The sequence below is a fragment of the Pseudorasbora parva genome, chromosome 9 (assembly GCF_024679245.1).
Source record: "Pseudorasbora parva isolate DD20220531a chromosome 9, ASM2467924v1, whole genome shotgun sequence".
Lineage (NCBI taxonomy): Eukaryota > Metazoa > Chordata > Actinopteri > Cypriniformes > Gobionidae > Pseudorasbora > Pseudorasbora parva.
The window spans coordinates 16,031,794-16,055,388 of record NC_090180.1 but is presented as its reverse complement, the minus strand read 5'-3'; the positions used below and the strand labels follow the sequence as shown (position 1 = coordinate 16,055,388).

At 39.7% G+C, this 23,595-nt stretch overlaps 1 protein-coding gene and 1 long non-coding RNA gene across 4 annotated transcripts; one reads left to right on the top strand and one right to left on the bottom strand.

Moving 5' to 3' along the window:
• Positions 1-1,244: 1,244 nt before the first annotated feature.
• On the bottom strand, positions 1,245-3,463 carry LOC137089541 (uncharacterized). Its single transcript, XR_010907702.1, has 4 exons — positions 2,723-3,463; positions 2,047-2,198; positions 1,856-1,929; positions 1,245-1,762 (listed from the first exon to the last, which is right to left on the bottom strand). It is a non-coding gene; the product is annotated as an uncharacterized lncRNA (long non-coding RNA).
• A 4,270-nt stretch (positions 3,464-7,733) lies between these two features.
• LOC137090248 (beta-1,3-galactosyltransferase 2-like) lies at positions 7,734-23,253 on the top strand. 3 transcript variants are annotated; one of them, XM_067454119.1, is made up of 3 exons: positions 7,734-7,845; positions 8,178-8,376; positions 17,855-23,253. In XM_067454119.1, the coding sequence occupies exon 3, from the start codon at positions 17,911-17,913 to the stop codon at positions 19,090-19,092; it is 1,182 nt and encodes a 393-aa protein (XP_067310220.1). In that variant the 5' UTR covers positions 7,734-7,845; positions 8,178-8,376; positions 17,855-17,910; the 3' UTR covers positions 19,093-23,253. The 3 variants fall into 3 exon arrangements, with proteins under 3 accessions (XP_067310220.1, XP_067310219.1, XP_067310218.1); XM_067454118.1 differs by having other exon boundaries at positions 7,740-7,974; XM_067454117.1 differs by having other exon boundaries at positions 7,740-8,376.
• The last annotated feature ends 342 nt before the right edge of the window (positions 23,254-23,595 follow it).

Here is a 23,595-nt window from a genome sequence, read left to right as displayed (position 1 = left end):
CAAATTCGGGCTAATATCGTGTAGTCTGAACCAGGCATTACAGAGTTCTAAGCCATTTCGGCCACTTCCATCAGCATTCACGGTAAAACCAATTCTGCTTTTCCTGAATGTAAGGCCCCATTCACACTGCAAGTCTTAATGCTCAATTCTGATTTTTTTTGCTCAGATCCAATTATTTTTTTGTTTTGTTTTTTTTTGTTTTTGTTTGGCTGTTCACATTACCTTTTAAAATGTTGCCTATATCAGATTCCAGTGTGAACTTTTTGAGGTTTCAAACTAACCCACATGCGCAAAAGAACAATATCAATGACATCAGACGCAGCACGTTGTTGCACTAAAGTTCGGGAGGTTATGGAGGAAGTAAGCATTTTTGCTTTTATTTAAAAATGGCTGCGTTCGGAACCGCATGCTCATTGAGAAGGTACTCAATTTCAATAAGTACTTACTTAACGAGCGCTAAAAGAGTAGGTACTATATATCCAGATCTCGTTAAGTATGAATGCGATCCGCACTTTATGTGCCATGTTGACGTTATCATGTGACCCATGACGATATCACAAACGCAAAAACTCGTGTGACAGATTCATAGATTCATCTATCTTCTATATATTAATATTGGTTTAAACTTGCTAATTTTGTGGTCTTGTTTAAGAAACAGCTGCCCATTTATTTTATCATTGTAGCATAAGAAATACATTTTAACCCTACTAATCGGACACTTTCATCCTTTTTTATTCTCGTGAAAACCATTATGACTCTTCGTTGTTAAATATGCCACCATGTAATTATAAAACAAATAAAAGAAAATATGTGAGTGACAGGTGCAGTAAGAGCTCATAGCATCAGTAACTCTACAGCCTGACCTGTACGGTTTCCCTCAGTGTTTGTAATGTCTGCTCAGAGATATCTTTCAGCTGCTCGAAGATCTCGCCTTTGGAGGAAACTGTTGATTGTATACTCGCAAAATCTAAGTATCACTATAAAAAAATTAAGATTTCCCCCAGAATGAACTGCACTGCTAGCCCACCCACAAACACTTACAATAATAATGACAAATGCTGACCAATACTTCAAATATTACTTTTTTATATAATTTTAGTAAAACAAGCAAAAGTCAACTTGTCATATGACATAGCGATGCATGCCACAAATACACATGCAAATGCATTCGACAAATGTGAATACGATGTGAATAGTTTTATTTACTGACAACAATAGGAAACATGAATAAATGGGTAAAAGAATTAATAAAAGTAAACATGACAATAAATGAATAAAAGTTAACACATCAAACAAAGCTTTATTTAAACATATTGTTCTAACGAGCACACATTTACAGTCGGTGAACGCCACATCTGCTGCCGTCTCAACACTGCTGTGCCAGTTCTGCAGCTTTATATTGATGAAGCAGTTGACCACCATGAACACCTTCACCTGTCCTAGCCATTTTGTCCCTCATAGCGTTTTGACTTTTGCGGTGTAGTGGGCTAAAGCACTGAACTGATAAGCAGAAGTTTTCCGGTTTGATCTCCGTAGCCGTCACCATCAGTCTGTCCTTGAGCAAGGCTCTTAGCTCGAGGGGGATCGTCCCTGTAATAAGTGCACTGTTAGTCACTTTTGGTCTTTTTCTAGAAGTCTCACTGGCTTTGGGTTTACTGAGGATGAAGAGACCACAGCGACATCTGGGCCAGATGAGGCACTAAGGGCAGGTGAAGTGATGGAGGGTCCAGGTGCTCACACCCATCTGCAAACATCTCAGATCCTACAAAAATGCACAAACATAATACAAAAATCACTCATTATAACAGCATAATGTCATTTGATTTCTGTATTAGAAGTAACTAAATGATCTTACTTTATTTTTGTTTCAGGTTTTCCCCACACATGCCACCATACCCATGTCTCTCAGGCACTGCTCCACCACAAAAGCTTTGCAGCAAATGCACATACATCAAGAATCAGAAAAGTGCTGAAATAACTCTGTTTGAAATAAAATACAACTTAAGATTTCAATAGATGTTTTATTCATTTCTGTAGTATACTGACTCAAAGCCTTTGATGACAGCATTCCTTCATCAGCCGCTCTCCAGATAAACACACACACACACACACACACACACACACACACACACACACACACACACACACACACACACACACACACACACACACACACACACACACAAGCTCTTCCGTCCCTGTAACATCAGACAAGATTAATGTTACCCATGTGATTTATCTTCAACACTACATTTAAATGTAGTTGCTGATGTGTTAATTTTCCTCAGTTTATCAACAGTACTAATGGACAAATTAAATAGATCACTTATGTTTAGTTACTTTATGTAGATTTGTTTATTTACATTGCTGAGGTTCATGTTAAGTAAGCAGAGTTGACAACAGTGAACTCTACATTATAGTACACACACACACACACACACATCATTCTGATCTGTTCAGATGTATCAGATGTCTATTTCATGTTGTGGTGTGCTTATTCCTGTCAGATGTTAAATAAACATTAAGTAAGTATCTTTAAGATGTATATAATCCACTTTGGAGACGTAGGCTATATGTGTTACTGGAGCTCGCCCATAGCTATACACAATAAAACTTGTTTTTACAGCTAAAAAACAAGATCAACTTGTTGTTTACTCTATAGAAGCTCAACAAATGTTATTTGAACAAAAGGGAATCATGATTTTGGTTTAAAAATACTCACGTTTGAAAACACCCGAATCACTTTCCTCCACCTGATGTATCCTTTCCTGTGGCCTTATGGGAAGGCAGGGATAGAAAAGTATCCAACGATGAGTGCTTCACAATCGGAGCGCAGTAGGTCATATTGGGGATTTCTCGCCTACTCTTTTATGATTACTGAGGTTTCGAACATACTACTCCTTTCGCGTAATGTTTTTGCCTACTACATAGTAGTAAGCATATTCGGACGCAACTTAAGTATACGCACGTCCGAATCTCGCAAGAAATAGTCCAAACACCTGGTAGTTCTCGCCTACTCTTTTATTAATACCAAGGATTCGGACATACTTTGCTCGCCTACTGCTTTTTCCATACTAAATAGTAGGGAAGTATTCGGTTCCGAACGCAGCCAATGTTTGTGTAATGGAAGCCATAACAGTAATAAGCAGGTGCTGAAGAGGAGAAGAAAAATAAAGAGAGCAAAATTGGTTATTTTGGCCTTTTGTCTCCTTCCTTTGGCACTGAAGCCACGTTCTTCTGTGTCCCCGTTCTTTCCTTTTGTGTGCTATTTTTCAAAAACGGAGCGGTTACAGCAAGATCATTCTAGTTTAGCTTAAATTGAAGCATCTCCCCATATACAAATTAGGTCTAACGCCTCACTCTCCCTCCATTGACTCGCTTTTAATGTTACTGTCTGTGTCTGTGTCTAGGGCTAACTCGCCGGCGCATAATTGTGACAAATGCAACAATACCGTATATTCGTATTGCCCCCCACCCCGTGTTTTGTTTTGTTTAGTAGTAGATCACTGTCAAGGTTATTTCAGATAAATACACGCAAGTGTCCACTAGATGGCGTCATGGAGACAGGTGTCGGGTGTTGTTTCGAAGCTTCGGCACATTTACTTCAACTGTTTCAGTGCTTCATGAAGCCTCGGTCTGCCCATCACTAGCTTAGACTCAAACTGCCCAACTAAAGAAAACACTCATCACCAAAATGGTAACCAAACTTTTTCAATAAAAAAGTCTACATCTGGACCGGTTCATTCTTGATAAGAACTTCTGTTTCCAAAAGACACAAAATGCTGATTTGGCTCAACTACAAAAGATTTGTTAGAGATTAGTTGCATCTCTCCAGAAAACAAATAATGTCTCGTTGACTCAACTAAACATTTTTTTTGTGTGTCACAGACAACTTATTTTTAGTTCGTATAACTGCCCTAACGAAACAAAAATATATTGCAGTATATTGGAAAATATCATGTAATACATTAGGCAATATATTCACATATATGGGATTTAATATTTATATTCTCCAATATATTGCAATATATGAAAGCGGCAATCATTTGTATATTTTGCAATATATTACAGGAATATATAATATATTGTATAATACCATTAATATATTATTCCATGTATTTACAATATATTATAATATATTTCAAGTAATATATTGGTAAATATATTTTCCTTTCGTAAGGGTGTTATTTACCAAAGTTGAGTCAACAAGAAAAAGCTACAACATTTTTTGTTGTATGAGATTTTTAGAGTATGGATTTTTTGCTGAACCAACAAAACAAAATCAGTCTTCTCAACTTTTTTCAATTTGTGTTTTTTACAATGTGTGATATTTTGTTACAAAAAATATCACATTGTAACACAACAAATTCAGTCATTTCAACTTTTTTCAAGTTGTGTTTTTTACAGTGTATATACACATACATATACACACAGCAGCATTTGCAGCTCGATTTGGAAACCCATAAAATGTACATGAATAATAGACGTGGTTAGGAAATTTAGGGGAGAAAAATACATCTCAGGCGCTTAAAGACTCCATTTGTCCATTGTTTCTTTCTAAAGAAACACAACAGTGTATAAAAGGCTCAATTACCTTGTATTTTCTACTCTCGGCCACGAAGCAATTTTTGTAAAAATAGGCTAACGATTGCATCATAACCATGAAACTCTCTGTCGCGCAGTAGATAAATTACTGTAAAGACAGGAGGAGAAGCTCGCAGGCAATTTTGTACTGTCTATGAGGCAATTGGGGGAATGTGGAGGCATAAAATCTGGGATAGAGTCAAGGGAGAAGCCAATAGAGAGCCAAAAGCAACGGGACAAAATATTTCAACAATCTGATTCAGATTTCACTTTTCACAACTACTAGACTTACAACTGTCAGACAGGTTGCACACATCACATCTACATCGTCAAGCTCAGTCGGAGCCTGCACAGCACACTCAGCCATCGGGAAGTGAGTATTTTAATTGACTTCACTTTCCTCCATCTATCTTAAAGGCTACCTTGTATTTTCCACTATCGGTCCCGTAGAAGCCATTTTACCTTCCCATCGAAGAAGGGACGTTACTTTTCACTTTTTAAAGGTATATGTGACTTTTCACATGTATTTGTTCACTCTAAGACCTTAATATGTGCTAACAAAGTAAATAGGGTGAATTTTGATTTTATGAGGACTTCAATATGTTTTTTCATTTGATCACAATGTCGCCATCTGCCTCGCGATGTTTGGAATTACTTAGAAGACAATTTTAAATGACCACAAAATGGAGTTAATTTTAATAAAAATGAATAAATGGGTTATCATAATATCATGACTGCATTATGAGTGCAATTAAGCACAGATGTACCCCGAGTGAGAGGGAGATAACTTATATTGTAGCAAAATGATCGAGAAATATGCTTCCTTTAAGACCTGTTGAGGGTTTAAGAACAGAAAACACAAAGTGCTGTTAGAAACTTCACTTAACACGGGACAGAGGCACAGGGCATTATTCAATGAATGGTGAAAGCAAAAGCATACACCTTGGAAATGACTAAGCATTTTGAACAGGAACTGTTTCAAAATTGGCACAAAGGCATGTGACTGTTCAAGTCTCTGGGTTAAGATCATTTTGCTTAATGTGCCTTTGAAATTCGTTGTGTGTTGGACTTTTTTCCCCCTAAGTCCTCCCCAAGTTCAATGATCGGCCAGGAGTCGAGTTATCAATCAAAAGTATACATTTATTAAAGTAACAGCGAGTAAAAAAAGGTTTCTGAGCTCAGGATCCAGACCAGCAAAGACCAGCATCAAGAAAGTCCTGATGGCTTCACTATGGCTGCTCTTGAATGAATTCACAACTTTATCATGCATATTTTATATTCTTGTTCTTCGTCCCCTTCTTCTTCTGTACTGTCTCCTCCAATTGGGGTGTCCCGCGTCATCAGTCTCCTGGCAGCATTTCTATGAACATAGGTTAACACATACACACACACACACACACACACACAAAGAAAGTACAGCTCTGGTATTTTTCCATCTTAGAGATCCCCTACCCCTTCTGTCTAACCCTTGCTTGACCTCGTACCATGTCGTACCAACTATCCTTATCCTTAGTTTCGTTTCACACTCTTTATAGCGTCCTGCAAAAATCTCAGCACATTTCCTAATCTTCTGTACATTTGCAAGTTAAATCATCATAAGCAAATTCAAGAACAATTCCATTCATAAGGAATATCACACTCAATCATTAATACTTCATGGTGAAAAACACAATTAATACTGTATACTCAATGCTTTATACTGTGAATCATAATAAGCCACATGACTAATACTTCATAGCATAATATGCGACTACATAAAAATAATGAACATATCCTTGAAATAAATGAAAATATCCTTCATGTGATAAAAAAACAAAAAAAAAAAACATTAATGTAATCTTCTCACATTCTTTTTTTCTAGTTCACAGGGAGTACATTTCACCCTGATAAACTCATTAGGAGAGTGTCCATCTTCCCAGGTGTAAAACATCAATATTCAGGATCATTTGTGCATTCTAGCATATGGCTTTTATAACCTAAAACATGTCTTGCATCCCAATTTTAAATCAATATATTGTTTTATGTGAATGAGTGAGCAGGATACATTCACATCGTTTTAAAGCAAAAACTCTAGATGACAAAATCCAGGGCTATCAGAGTGAGATTTCGGCCGTGGCGGAGAGAGAGACAGAGACAGAGAGAGGGAGAGGGAGGGAGAGGGAGGGGAGAGAGAGAGAGAGAGAGAGAGAGAGAGAGAGAGAGAGAGAGAGAGAGAGAGAGAGAGAGAGAGAGAGAGAGAGAGAGAGAGAGAGAGAGAGAGAGAGAGAGAATGGTTAGTGTTGTTTATTGGTGTTGGTAGCAGGTTTTTGAGGCCTTCAGCCCAGAGGTTGGTGGCACCTTAACATGAGCACAGTTGCGCTGAAGTGAGCTGTGGTTTACAACATTTTATTTTACTCTCAAATAATCTTAGACAAGCTGCCTATGATTATTGTTTGCTATATCAGTATGGTTGTATTTTTTCCTCTTTTTATGACAGCGGCAGGGCCGGCTCTAGCTCTTTGCTTGCCCTAGGCCAGATGGAGTTTTGCATTTTCAATTCCACATTGAATTTTGCTTCATTCATTGCGGGATATATAATCTTAAATGGGAGTTTAAATGCAATTTAGAAAAATAACATTTAAATGATCATTTTGCTACAATTTTTGCTTGAACATTTTAATAACATCTAATTATTTCTGTAATACATTTTAATTTTAATTTTGCAACTTATATAAAGTATTACAATATACATTTTTTTTTAAATTATATGTTAAAACTAGTGTAGGAAATAGCAAATGTAAATTATATTATTCAATTTGAATTATCATTTTGTTCCAAATGTTGCACACATGGTATGGAAAATGTGGAAAATGTAAATTTAAATACTGAAATGCATTGCCATTTTACATATTGCATTGCCATTTTGCATATTGCATTGTAAATTTTATATGATTTTTTTCAAATCATGATTGAGACAATGTTTCCTTTAAGTTTTGTTGCCAACTAACGGTACTTCAGCGAGCATTTGATTCAATGAGCGAGGCCGTGGAGTGAATCACAGAATGTGACGTTCTTGGGTGGAGGGAATATCTATATCTTACCCAGATACAGCAAATCTATTTTATGATTGGCTGTTCGGTCTCTATTTTTATTAGATTAACTGGTGCGTGGCGGTGGCAGGGCCGTTAGAACTCTATGGGGAACTCGCTTGATTCCTCTAGGTGTGGCGTGTGAACGGGTTGAAATGCGTGTGTCGAGACTTGAGAGCTCTGTAATCACAAGGTATAATGTGTGTGTGCGGATCTAGCATTTGCACATTTTCACCTCCCTTCCCCCAGCTTTTTTCCTCCTAATGATCAGAACAGCAGAGCAGCACAGCACAAAAGAAGAAAGCTGCACAGCATCATCGCTGTAAGTTACAGGCAAGAGGTTTTTAGCAACATGAGAACATCCTAAAGTGGCTTCATTCACTCTGGATCCCATCATGTCTTAGTCAGGGTTTGTCAAGAGAGGCAGTTATTTTGGTTTTAGAAATTGAAATTATGAATGAGGGAAACATCTAAAGCAAGGTCAATCGTTGACCTCCTAAAATCACACATCTATGAAATCTACAGGACGACAAGCTGCAAACTGAAGCGATGAGAAGTAAAGGAGTGGCAAACCATAGGAGGAGGAAGAGAATGAAATGGGGAAGCTATAAAAAAGGTGTGGGACTGCTGGAGCAGACAAACAACATTTATCCAAACCGTCAAACCAGATATCATCTGACGCTTGGTCTATCCCATTCTTTCCAGCAATCCTGGTTTAAATGAAGTAAGTCAAACTAATTTGGTGTGTGTGTGTGTGTGGATGCCAACACGAATTTACTTTTATTTCTGGCTAAACATGAAAAATCATTCAGTCTGTGATGTGTGTATTCACAATTAGCTAGTGACAAGAGAAAGGCTCTAGTCTAGTGTACACAAGAGCTAGACAAATTCCTTAGTATACTAGACAAATGTATAGTACATGTGACGTTTTGTGAACCCACTGTACTTGCCAATAAAGCTGATTATGATATAGAAGTAGGAGACAAGAAAAAAATTAAAACCCTCATCTGTGGTCGTATTTACAGTTGGTGTTAAAGAGATCCAACCAAAACTAAAAATTGTAATATATTCTGTAATTTACTTTTAAAGGGTAACTAAACCCTAAAAAACTTTTATTAGTTAATAATCTGCAAGACTGAGGCTTTATTATTGCTGTTCATTGACTTGAGTAAATTGTTTGTGTAGCGTCTGTGGTCTCTCACATGAGGATCAAAGATGAGTCAATGTTGATGTAAAGGGTGGATAGCTTTTAGCCGCATATAAATTAGGGGCCCGATGCCAACGAGTCTGGGCAAGTGACATCTTCGACAGGTTTGTGGCCGAATCAAAATCGACACCCTTTACGACACCTCATAAACATGCAAAGCAGGTCGTAAACCGAGACAAAGAGAATTTTTCCCGCTCAGAATTCACCCTCTGGATTGGGTAAACTAACCCAGAAGGGGTGTGGATTAATTCTCTTAAAAGACAAGTGGAAACATTTCTTTGGTCTCTCTTCTTCGTCGCATCGAACGCCTCAGAGCGATCTACCAACTTCCTAGGGCATTTTCGGAGGGGAGAACGCAGCCCATTTCTAGAGCGACCAGCCGCTCCACACCGACCTCGGAAAGAACCGCCGGACATGCAGGACATTTGAACTCGGAACACACGCGAGAAGCCAAAACTAAAGCAAGTATTATTATTTCTAAAATCCAAACGGCTGTTAAAAGGGTCGTGTTATTTTCCCGTTGGGACAAGTTAACTCCGTGAGATCTCTGTGTAACTGAAGTGAAGCTGCCTCTCTCTCTCTCTCTCTCTCTCTCTCTCTCTCTCTCTCTCTCTCTCTCTCTCTCTCTCTCTCTCTCTCTCTCTCTCTCTTTCTCTCTCTCTCTCCCTCTCTCTCCCTCTTTAGCTCTCTAATTTTAGTCTATTAATTATTTTCGTTTATGTACCATATTCTTTCGTTTACTATCTATATTCCTACTCTCTTGTTGCATATTTAGTGTGTACTTTCTGTGTGAATTGTAGTGTTATTATTTTTAGTCTGTGTTTATTAAACTTCCAAGAGACATTTAATGAATTGAGTCTGTTACTCTTCCACATACACAAAGTCAATGAAACTTACGATCCTTAACGTTACCTAACTGCTTATGCTACTATTCTAGTAAAGTAACTTGTACGACCATTTGAAATATTGATTTTGTCCTGATCAGTAAAGTTAATGTTTCTTATGCGCTCGTAAAGCAGTAATCCCTTATTGAGAATTGATTTGAAAGTCTATAACTAATTTGCAGGACAAACTTAGTAAGATAATTTCAAGCAATTCCGTAAAGGGTTACTTGTATTTAATTAAACATATTTCCCTATCGGAAAATTTTAATACGTAATGAACGACTAGCAAATTATATTCATAAATTCATGAATATTAAATCCCTTTTGAGTTAATTATTCCCCGAGACATTAAACTCACATAGTCATTTTTGTTACATTTGACATCTGGGTATGAAGTGTTTTAATTCTACAATGCTGTAGTGTAAAATGCTGTATCTGAGTGGCTACTGCAGTTGAACTTTCCTATATATATATATATCTTAGAAAGGTCACTGTCCTGCAGAGTGTAACTTAAATTGCAATACACCTGCTTGGGATTTTCCAGTATGCTGAGAGCTTGATTAGCTGGTTCAGGAGTGTTTAATTGGGGTTAAAGTGAAAATGTCTAGCGCAGTGACCCTACAGGAGCAGCACTGGGCACCCGTGATTTATATAAAAGTTATATCACTAGGAAAATAACTCTATACAGAATTTTTAAAAGAATTAGCATTTTAAGGAAAGACAGAGCAAAGTGGCCACCCCTTTCACAGAATAACAATGGAAATAAATGGATAATAACTGATTGAATGAAAATAGTAGCTAATGTTTATCTTGGTATGGTAAACAACCAGTTCATGATCAACTCTGCAACCATGTTTTAAACAATTTAAAACAAAGCAATCCTTACCTCACACTTAAAAACGTCTGCTTTTCAAGATGCACGTAGAAATGTGTCTGATCTTTGACACGATTGCAGACAGCAGAGCAAAGTTGATTCTGCTCTCATTTGATCTAATATTTGGCAAGTGTTGTAGATTTAACTAGCAAATAAGATTTGCTAAAACTATTCAATATATTTTGAAATAAAGGTCTAATGTAATGTTTGGAAATGTAGGAAATAAAGGAAATGTTTGTCAGCTTTGTTCAAGGTAATTATAGCAACAGATTTGCAATAACAGAACAATATGTTTAAAACAATTATTAAAAGAGAATGTGCTGTCTGTATGATAACAAATATGCATTCACACAGACTTCATATTTAAATAGTCTTTTTGTGGTTTAATATGTGTAGATGACAGATTACAATTTGATTAAGTGTATAGACCAACTTTTGATTCATTCATCCAAAACTTGCCAAATTCCATAACACTCCATGTTACACAGCAAATAAGATTTTGATGAATAGATTTTGTAATTCTTAATGTAACAAGTCCCCTGGAGACAAGCTTGAAGAACCCAAGCGCAGTTTTTATGAACAAAATATGGTAACGCTTTAGATTACAGCCCAGAAAGTACTGCATAATTAATGTGAATTTACAGCATAACTTTCGGTAATTATAGTGTAACTATAAAGTAAGTATACTTGTATATGGGAACAATATGTAATATTGGGGGAATAAAGGGGTTCAATCAGGAAAATAAACAAATTGTTTATACTGTATTATTTTTTAATTAAGGGGTAATTATTAGGGATGTAACAATATCAAAATCTCACGGTACGATTCAATTTCGATATTGACCTTACGGTACGATATTTATTGGGAGCCTGGCGTGGAGCCTGGCGTGTCTGTGACATTAGTCGACCGCTGGGACATCCGATGGTTCCCCTGACCAGGGGAACAGTGGGGGGTTGGTATCCGGGTACGCACTGGAAGGGCGTAAGGTCCGGTGGTAGCCTGACGAAGGGAGTTCTGGGCGTACTCGGCCCAACCCAGGAACTGGGTCCAGGAGTTCTGGTGGCCGTGGCAGAAGGTACGGAGGAATCTGCCGATCTCCTGGAGCTTCCTTTCCGTCTGCCCGTTTGTCTGTGGATGATAACCAGAAGAGAGACTTACGGTCACACCTAGGAGCGACAGGAATGCTTTCCAGACCCGGGAAATGAACTGTGGTCCTCAGTCCGACACGATATCCTCTGGTATTCCGTAATATCTGAAAATCACATTAAACATTAACTCGGTGGTTTCCATGGCCGTGGGCAGGCCCTTCAGGGGAATGAGCCAACAGGACTTGGAGAATCTGTCCACAACAACAAGGATGCAGGTGTAGCCATCGGACACAGGGAGGTCTGTGATAAAATCCACCCTTAGGTGGGACCATGGCCGATTAGGAACGGGCAGAGGAAGGAGCTTACCGGCAGGGAGGTGACTCTTCGAAATGGCACACTCCCAGCACCCTCTCACATACCTTCTGACCTCTCCTGCCATATTGGGCCACCAGAAGCAGTCTCGTAGCAGCGAGAGGGTTTCATTGATCCCTGGGTGGCCAGTGCCCAATGATGTGTGAGCGGAGTGAATCAGTGGAGTGCGCTGTGTCCGTGGGATGTACTGGAGTCCTGGTGTGCAACCCGGCGGGGGTTGGCGGAGGCATTGGAGGGGGGAAGGATTTCCTCTGACCAGGTGATGGGGCTCACCCCCTCCAGCCAATGTCTCCACTCTTCCAGGGCCAGCTTGATGGCAAGCAGCTCCCTGTTCCCGATGTCGTAGTTAACCTCCGGCGGGTTGAACTTCCGGGAGAAGAAGGCACATGGGTGAGTCGACTGGGTGTCCCCTGTTGCTGCGAGAGTACCGCTCCCGCTCCTGTGGTGGATGCATCGACTTCCACGACGAAGGCCTTTGTAGGATCTGGATGTACTAGGAGGGGACCGGTGGTGAAGGCTTCCTTCAGGTCCTCAAACGCCTTTGTGGCCGCAGGGTTCCAGGACAGAGACATGGGCTTATTGCGCAGGAGGTGGGTAAGTGGACTGGAGATGATACTGTAGTTCTGGATGAATCTTCTATAGAAATTGGCAAAACCTAGGAAATGTTGGAGTTCTTTAATCGTGGATGGAGTTGGCCAGGTCCTGATGGCTTCCACGTTCCCCTCATCCATCCGGATGCCACTGCTATCGATGTTGTATCCAAGGAACTGCACTGAGGGCTGGTGGAAGAAACACTTCTCGGCTTTCAAGTATAGCTGGAACTCCCTCAGGCGTTGCAGGACCTCTGCAACGTGGTGGCGATGGTCAGCCAAGCTCCGGGAGTAAATCAGGATGTCGTCGATGTACACCAATATGGACTTGTGGAGAAACTCCCGGAGCACCTTGTGTATGAAGTCCTGGAATACGGAGGGGGCGTTGGCCAGGCCGTAGGGCATGACCAATTACTCGTAGTGGCCAGTAGGGGTCACAAAGGCGGTCTTCCATTCATCCCCCTCACGTATCCGGATGAGGTTATACTCGCTGTGGAGGTCCATCTTGGTGAAAACAGTGGCACCACGGAGATGTTCCAGCGCTGTTGAGACGAGAGGAAGGGGATAACGGAATTTTCACTGTGATCTTGTTTAATACCCGGTAATCAATGCAGGGTCGCAAGCCGCAAAGCTGGACACAGTAGGGTACGTAGACGGTTGGATGTAGCCCTGGTCGAGTGCCTTCTGAACTCCATGGCCTTCTCCTTCGGCAGGGATAGGGGATAGATCTTCCCCTTGGGCACTGGCTCACCTGGAAGCAGATCGATGGCACAGTCCCATGGCCGATGGGGAGGTAGCTTGGAAGCCCGATGAGGGCAGAACACATCGCTAAGGGGGGCGTAGCAGGGTGGAATCTTTACTGACCACTGCTCGATTGGGCTTTCGATGGACTTCACACAGAAGGGAAGACTCCTGGAACGAGACGTGGAAGGAACAGGGAGTGCAGACAAGCAGCTGGAGAAGCACTGATCGCCCCATTTTAGGATCTCACCGGACTTCCAAGAGATGACAGGGTTATGCTGCTCCAGCCATGGGCGCCCTAAGATCACGTCAGCAGTGGAATCCTCCAGAACCAGTAGATGGATGTCTTCCACATGAAGAATGCCGATCTGGAGCTGCAGGGGACCAGCGAGAAGGCCAACCTTGCGTCTACTTAGTGGCTTCCCGGTTATGGATTCAACCTGGTAGTTGGACGGAGTGTGAGTCATCTTGAGGTGGAGCTGACGGCAGAGTGCACCGGAGATGAAGTTCCCAGCGGAACCGGAGTCGAGGAGGGCAGTGACTGGCAATGAGACATCGGCAGTAATGAGGTTCACAACTGTGGTCAGTGGCTGACTCTTGTAAGAAGAAGGATAGATCACACTCACCAAAGGACGAGGAGGACGTGTGGGACACTTGGTGATGTAGTGATCGCTACACAATATAAACATAACCCTTGCCCAAGCCGTCTCCTCCGTTCCGCTGGGGTTAACCGTGCGTTCTCCACTTGCATGGATTCGGATACTGGTTCTAGAGGGCTGACGGATTCTGGTCGGCAGAGGGATGGCAGGCTCATGTACTGGCCCTGGTGTTCTTCGAGACACGACTGCATACGAGTGGCGAAGCAGATGGATAACTGGATGAAGCGTTCAAGCCCGGTGGTATCCTCGTATGCAGCGAGATGCAACCGCACACGTGGATCTAGCCCTTGGCGATAGGTTGTTAGAAGAGACTGCTCGTTCCACCCGCTGGCGGCGGCCAAGGTCCGAAACTGTAGGGCATATTCATTCACAGACATGTCATGTTGCTTTAAGTGATACAATTGCTCACCCACTGAAGCATCCCAGGCTGGCTTTCGGAATACATCTTTGAAGTGGGCAATGAAACTGGACAGCGATCGCACGATGGCATTATCCTGTGAATACAGTGTTTCCGCCCAGCGCAGTGCCTTGCCGCTCAATTGGGACACGATAAACATACTGCATCCAACAGATCTTGAAAGGGATCCGGCTGACTCATACTGGTGCTCGCGGTTATGGTCCGGTCTTCTGTTACGGGGTACAGAGTCTACAGAGAATCAGGTTTATTGAGCAACCAGTAGACTAATAACTTGACAGAATGCTGATATGCTGGTGATGGATCTTGGTTTGAGTTCTCAGGGTGCACTTGGAGATCGTAGGAGAGGGCTCTGGAGAGGAACGATGGAGAACACTAAACACACACACGCTGGACACTGGAGATCGCTGGAGACTGGGAAGAAGACACCGGAGACGGGTAAGTATCTTCAAGGGAGTCCTTAAGGTAAGCATAAGAGGTTAGTACCTATTGCAAACGAGACCGGACAGTGACTTGGTGCGTGTGTGTGCCTTTTGTGCTACTGGTGATTGGCGTAATGATGGATTGCAGGTGTGGGTGATTAATACTCAGGTGATAGTGATCGCTGTGTGCCTGTGACGTGGGAGCCTGGCGTGTCTGGGACACGATAAGTGTTTGTAAGAAAAATAACAAGATTTTACATTTTTTAAACTTTAGACTATATCACTTCTGAGCAGCAGTCATCTGCGTGTGCATTCGAGAGTTGATTTCACTCTTTTAACACATTAGTTTGAAGCGTGACGTGCACGCCCTGAAAAACTCTGGTCAAAACTCTGAAAAACTACCCCAAAACTACATGGATAATTACCTCTTAATTTAAAAAAATACTCATTAAATAAATCATTTGTTAATTTTCCTGATAGTACCCCTTTATTCCCCGAATATTACATATTGTTCTCTTATACCTACATGTACTTACTTTATAGTTACACTATAATTACGGAAAATTATGCTGTAAATTCACTTTAATTATGCAGTAGTTTCTGGGCGGTAATCTAAAGCGTTACCCAAAATATCCCTAAACATAAAACAAAGACTTGGCTTGACAAAAACAAACAAAAAAACTTGGCTAGACTTTACTTGGCTTAACTAAATGTGTCTTTCACCAAACACAGCAGGCTACCACATTAATATATACAAACAGGGCTGGACTGGTAATCTGGCATACCGGGCATTTGCCCGGTGGGCCGACGTACTTTTAGTGTTTTAAAAAAAAAAAAAACTGTACCACTGACAACATGCAGCGACAGCGGCCCATTGGTTTGTCTTCTGAATTGACAAGCCGAAGCGCGAGAGACCTCCCCTCTATATTAGGCGCTTTTATTTATTTATTTATTTATTTATTATTTGAGCACATGGAACTGCAAAAGGTGAATATCCGCACAACGCAGCCGCTGACGAATGTACGCTGCGTTTAAATGCTGCTCTATACGGCATTTTGACTCCGACTTTTGTTTTGTACAATTGTGTGATATGGGAACATTACAGGTTCTGTGTTGAATCAGCTGAAAACAGCCGCGAGCATACATTAATGACGAGGTAAAGTGGAAAACGGCAATACACACTAACGTTTCACTTTAGCAGAACCCCAATTTACATTGCAGCTACTAACAGCGAATAAATATGGTGTTTTGGAAGAAACATTTATTAAAAATGTTGCTATATTACTTAAATTAATATTGCAGAATATAAATCACTTTTATAGAGGCTGTTTTCATATTTTCTACAGGTGTTTTTTTTACTTACAAATATAATAGTTTATTATATATGTTTTCTATAGTTTTAGAAACCATATAGCCATATTATGAGAAGCATGGTTTGTACAGTCTAAGTTTTTTACCCTGTGACTACCATGATCTTACATTTAAATGAAACTGGCCTAAAGTTAAACTATAGTCTATAAAACTGTTTTAAAGTCTGGATCCCATGAATTAAGGACAAATATATATATATATATATATATATATATATATATATATATATATATATATATATCTATATATATATATATATATATATATATATATATATATATATATATATATATATATATATATATATTCCTCTTTAAAAGTTGTATTAACTTTGTTTAATAGATTTAATGAAATTGAATAGCCTCATGAAAGATAGATATCAGTGTCTTACTTAAATGATGTGTTAACTCTTGAAAAATATGATTGGTCAACCCAAAAATGTGATCATTTACTCACCCTAATGTCATTCCAAACCTAAATGAATTTATTTCTATGTAGCATAAAATAAAATAATTTTTTGTTCATACAATATTCAAATGGTAGCCTAACCAAAATGGCTTGGTTGCCAACATTCTTCAAATCATCTTATTTTGTGTTTCATAGAAGTCATACAGGTTTGGAATGACACGAGAGTGAGTAAATAATGACAGCATTTAAAAGAAGTAAATTTACTGCATCCTAGCTCAAAATCATCAATGCTTTACTGCCAGGGACATTTATGAATGACAAAAAAGCAATATTAAGTTTTTCTGCATTTGCAGCAAATTTGATAATATGTATCATTATTTGTCCTTGTCCTAGTTTTATTTATATACTCAAATTTAAGGCCCCAACCCCAGCAAAAACATTCACAAGGTTATTATAAAGTGTTACCAACTTGTGTGTCTAAATCTCATCCTTGATATCATCTCATCTCTCCAATTTTTCCCTGCACTTCTCATCTCTCCAACTTTCCTTTGAATCCTGTAAAACCATTGACCTTTCTTCTCCTGATCTCATTGTTTTTGCCATCTTTCCTTCAACCTTTTCTTAATAATACTCTTGATTTCATTCTTACTCAAACTAACTGATAACTCAATGTCTTTGTTTTTCTTCCTTTCATAAAAGGACAATGACAAAGATGAGGGCTTAAATACTCAAGTACTAATGACTGGACACAAAGAACACATGAGGGCATGGGAATCACATGACAAAAGAATACACAACAAAACCTTGAAGTACATGACAGTGAACATGGCAAACTTAAAAACATGAACATGAAACAACCCAAAACACACTTTGACACCGAGATTATAGTACACTTAGCTCTTTTAAAAAACATTCCATGTATAAACCCATAATATAAATTTGTAAAATATATTGCATATTTTCTGTACACTGTAAAAAATAAATCAGGTCTCCAATTGAAAATTGTCAATTTCTAGTGCATCAATTCACAGAAATTTAATTTGGCCAACTGAAATATTTAGATGTGATAAATCACTAGAACATTTTTAATTGGAGACAAATTTATTTTTACAGTGTAGTAACATTAAATAAATAAAAAATCATCCTCTTTCTTTTTTTGTTTGTTTGCAGGTTTATGCATATCTGGAATCATAAAGAGTTTTGACAAATCCAAAGAACCCAAAGAGATGATGCGATGGAAGAGGAAGAGCAGATACTGCAAGGTTGCCCTTTTCCTTCTTCTGCTTGTGGTTGTGGGAAGCTTCATTATTCAGGGCCAGCAGCAGCCCTGTCAAATCTACCAGGATGGGTTTGCTACTCAATGGCTCCAAACCTTGAAAACCTTCAACTCCACGTTATATCCAAACAGGCTGAGAGAGTTAAAAGTGGCCCCTACACTAATATCAAATGAAAATGTAATCTCAGCTTCGGATGTTTTGAAGATCAGTTCAAGTGAAGAGATGAGAGACGAGAGGTCACTTAAAGTTGAGCCTTATGAGTACATCCTTAATGAGCCGAACGCATGTCTGCTGCAAGCTCCTTTCTTAGTGCTTTTGATTGCAGTTGAGCCCAAAAAATCAGAAGCCAGGGACGCCATCAGGAAGACGTGGGGCAATGAAAGTATGGCAGGAGATTTGGGTTTCATCCGTCTTTTCTTCTTAGGTGTAAATGATGACACAGAAAGAAAGAAAATAGAGGATGAAAGTCGACAGCATCATGACATCATTCAGCAAGATTACATGGACACTTACAACAACCTCACCCTCAAGACGCTGATGGGGATGTATTGGATCACAAAGTATTGTCCAGAGGCCAAATATGTCATGAAGACAGATACTGACATGTTTGTCAATACCGAATATCTCATACAGAAATTACTCAAGCCCAAAGGACAACACACAAAAAACTATTTCACAGGATATATCATGAGTGGCTTCTCTCCAGTTCGATACAAAGACAGCAAATGGTATATGTCCCCAGAAGAGTACTCTTGCAGCTATTACCCTATATTTTGTTCGGGAACTGGGTATGTTTTCTCAGGTGACGTGGCTCAGAGGGTATATGTGGCGTCTCTGATCATACCCAGGATACATTTAGAAGATGTTTATGTGGGTATTTGTCTAGCTAAACTAAAGATAGTGCCAGAAGCAACACCAAATGATCTGTTTAATAACTGGCGAGTGCCCTACTCCCGCTGTAAGTACAGCAACCTGATCACTTCACATGGGCTTCAACCTAATGAGATGATCCAGTACTGGCAAGACATAGAGAGCAACAAACAATCCCTGCAAAACGATGGGATAAAAGGTCTAATTAACAGATTGTCATGTTTTTTTTGGGGGAGGGGTTCATTTTTTTTCAGCACATGATGGTTCTGGGCAACTCTTTAAACTGTTTCTTAAAGAGTCTCTTTAAACTCGATTGCTCGCAGCAATCGAGTGTGATAGTCTAGTTTTCTTTTGTTGGAACTAGACTATCACACTCGCTTGCTGCGAGCCCCCAGACATCAACCAAAAAGCGTCGAGCCCCACACCCACCAAAGCCTGTGGGCCCAGCTCCCCCTCCTCCTGTGAGATTTCTTCGGTCACAACGCCAGGGCCCACACCCTCCTCCATCTGTTTTTGGTGAACCAAAAATAATTGATTCCAGCTCTCAGTAATGTGTTTTGGGTCCCCGCTATGATAACAGTAACTTTATCAAATGTTTATAAAACAAGTGGGAAGCCAGTGTGCCTGCCTCTTTCTCTATCTCTGTTCTGTTACGTGAAAGAAAGTCTAAGGCCTTGTCAAGCCGTTTAACAAACCAATATAATCTGCTGCCTGTCACTTGTCAAACTAAGACTAATGTGGGTGAAAAAATTAATACTGTTAAGTTAGCACTTTTAAACATCGGTTCACTTAAGAACAAATCATTTCTATTCAGCAACTTAATAACCACAAACAACCTTGATTTTTTGCTTCTAAATGAAACGTGGTTAGAAGAAAACTGTAGTGCAACAGTCCTAAATGAAGCAGCCCCTACTAACTTTACTTTTATGAGTGTTTGTAGAGCAGTTAGGAGAGGTGGGGGTGTTGCTTCTCTTTTTAAAGATGTCTTTCAATGTAAGCAAGTGTCATTTGGTGAATATTTGTCTCTAGAATATCTGGGTATTGTGTTAAAAGGTGCTCCACGCATCCTGCTTATCATTGTTTACAGGCCTCCAAAGTACTCTCCAGCCTTTATTGAGGAATTTACAGAACTGTTATCAATCATTTCCTCCGAGTTTGACTGTTTTGCTATTGCTGGGGATTTTAACATTCACATAGACAATATTGAATCCAGTACAACAAAAGAGCTCATGACTGTTCTTAACACTTTTGATTTGACACAGCATGTAAATGGACCCACACACAATCGTGGACACACTCTAGATTTACTTATTAGTAAGGGTCTAAAATTTCATCGATTGTTATTAAGGATGTGGCACTGTCTGATCATTTCTGTATTTTCTTTGACATATCAATCTCTCCTGCCACTGAAGCTAGATCTGTCTCTGTCAAAAAGATATGCTTAAAAGAGAACACTAATGTGCTGTTTATGAAGGCTTTATCTCTAACACCAAGCATATCTGCAGACTCTGTTGATTTTCTCCTTGACTTCTTTAACTCAAAAGTTAAGAGTGTAATTGATGATATTGCTCCTATGAAAGTCAGGAAAAAGAGTGGCAAACAAAAGGCACCATGGAGAAACTCAACAGCAGTTCAAATAATGAAAAGACAATGCAGAAAATCTGAACGGAAGACAAAACTTATAGTCCATTATAACATCTATAAACACAGCCTTCATGCTTTCAATGTTGAACTAGGCAAAGCTAGACAGACCTTCTTCTCAAATATTATAAACAGACACATAAACAACACACGCACTCTTTTTGCTACTGTAGGCAGACTAACAAACCCCCCGAGTCACATTCCAAGAGAAATGCTCTCAGAAAGCAAATGCAGCGAGTTTGCTTCCTTCTTCTGAGAGAAAATCAAAAATATCAGAAAGGCAATCAGCACATCCTTGAGTTGCTCTGGGGTCAGACAGATCAGACCAAAACCTCAGAAAATTACTATGTCTAATTTCGAAACAATTGACGGAAAAATTTTAGAAGACACAGTATTTTAGTGTGTAAGGTGCTTTAAACATCAACCTGCGCTCTTGACGCACTCCCCACTTCTTTTTTCAAAAGTGTGTTTAACTGTTTGGAAGCAGATCTCCTAGAAGTGGTGAACTCCTCACTTCTCTATGGGACTTTTCCAACCGCCCTTAAAACTGCAATAGTTAAGCCTCTTCTGAAAAAGAAAAATCTGGATAACTCCATATTGAGCAACTACAGACCAATCTCAAATCTCCCCTTCATTGGCAAGATCATTGAAAAAGTTGTTTTCAATCAACTGAACAAATTCTTAAACTCAAACGGATTCTTTGACAATTTTCAATCTGGTTTCCGACCGCATCACAGCATAGAGACAGCGCTCATAGATTATAAATGATATTCGCTTAAATACTGATACAGCCAAAACATCAATTCTGGTTCTACTCGACCCCAGTGCTGCATTCGATACTGTTGACCACAACATACTTCTTGACAGGCTGGAAAACTGGGTCAGGCTTTCTGGGATGGTCCTCAAATGGTTAAGATCATACTTAGAAGGGAGAGGTTATTATGTGAGTATAGGTGACCATAAGTCTGAGTGAACGTCCATGACATGAGTAGTCCCACAAGGATCAATTCTTGCACCACTCCTGTTTAACCTGTATATGCTGCCACTGAGCCAAATAATGAAAAATAACAATATTGCTTACCACAGCTATGCTGAAGACACCCAGCTCTACTTAGCACTATCACCTAATTGCACTACAGCCCAATTGACTCCCTGTGCAAATGCATTGATGAAGTTAACAACTGGATGTGCCAAAACTATCTTCAGTTAAACAAAGACAAAACTGAAATCACTACATTTGGGAACAAAGATGAAATTCTCAAGGTGAACGCATATCTTGAGGCTAAAGGTCTGATAACAAAAAATCAAGTCAGGAATATTGGAGTGATTTTGGAGTCAGACCTGAGTTTCAGTAGTCATGTCAAAGCAATAACTAAATCAGCATACTATCATCTGAAAAATATTGCAAGAATTAGATGCTTTGTTTTCAGGCAAGACTTAGAGAAACTGGTTCATGCTTTCATCACCAGTAGGGTGGACTATTGTAATGGCCTTCTCACCGGCCTTCCCAAAAAGACCATTAGACAGCTGCCACTCATTCAGAACGCTGCTGCCAGGATTCTGAGCAGAACCAGAAAATATGACCATATCACACCAGTCCTCAGGTCTTTACACTGGCTTCCAGTTACATCTAGGATCGATTTTAAAGTACTACTATAGATTATAAATCTCTCAATGAGCTAGGACCTCAATATATTGCAGATATGCTGATTAAATACAAACCCAACAGATCACTCAGATCAGCAGGATCAAATCAGTTAGAAATACCAAGAGTTTACTCAAAGCAAGGAGAGTCTGCTTTTATGCCAGCCACAGTTGGAACCAGCTTCCTGAACAGATCAGATGCGCTCCAACAGTAGCCACATTCAAATCCAGACTGAAAACATCTGTTTAGCTGTGCGTTTACTGAATGAGCACTGTGCCACGTCCGACTGATTGCATCTTATCTATGCATCATTTTTTTTATTCTTTTTATAACTGTTTTAGTTTACCTTTTGTAGCCACAATGACGATGTCTGTTCATCTGGCAGACGGCCAGATGTCTCTCGTCTCTCGTGAGGCGCGTTATCAGATCAGGTTAATACGATTGATGACCGAAATGGCACCACGATGTCTGAAACCACTCTTTGATCTCCCTTGGGAGATAACAAGCAGGCCCCGTAGTGACTTTTATTGCCCCCCAAATGGCCCTGCACGATATCTGACACCCCACACACACACATAGAGAGTTCCACTAGTATCAGAGGAATGTATGATTAAAAGCCACCCCAAAAACTTATTAAATGTATACTTTTCTGCTTGAAGTGTTTTTATATGTGTCTGGAATAATTAGGAGGATTATATGAATGTAACTCAAGCTGTGTAGGCCAACAGACAGTGGAAAGCCTGTATTTGTGTATTCCCAGATCTCAGACTTATGATCCATGGTATCCTTGTAATCAGAAAAATTCGATTGTACCGAATCTTGTAAAAGAATTTACAGAACATGCATTATTACAAAAATACCAGCGTTGTAAAGAAAAATGAATGAGCATATCTTCCCCGGATAATAGCCAGGTGGAGGAACTCAGCCGAACAAAGAACTTTGTTTCGCGCCGAAAACGCTGAGATCGATTGGACCATCCAGGAAATGGGCGGCACTCTACCTGATCTACAAGTACCAATGTGACCCTCACCTTTTTGCCTTTTGCATTGCATCGCCCGCCACAGGCAATCCGCCACCCGCTTTCCAGCCCCCGAGGGCATTCTTCAGAGAGGAGAATTCAGCACACACTGTAAAAAAAAAAAAGTTGAGTTAACTTAAAAAAATAAAGCAACCAGCTGCAAAGCATTTTTGAGTTTACTCAACTTCAGTGGTTGCAGTTGTGCAAACTAATTTTTCAAAGTTCACTGAAACTATTGGCTTAAGTTGAGTAAACCTTCCTCAGTAAGTACATTTAACTAGTCATTATGAGTTTGTTGAAAGTTGAATAGGAGGTTGAGCAAACTTTAAGAAATCAGTACACACAACTGTATGGACCTGAAGTTCAGTAAACTCAAAAAAGCTTTGCAGCTGGTTGCTTTATTTTTTTAAGTTAACTCAACTTTTTATTTTTTTAAGTTAACTCAACTTTTTATTTTTTT

What these genes read in the sequence shown, in the direction of transcription:
- LOC137090248 (XM_067454119.1), top strand. Translation starts at nt 17,911, where the DNA reads ATGATGCGATGGAAGAGGAAGAGCAGATACTGCAAGGTTGCCCTTTTC.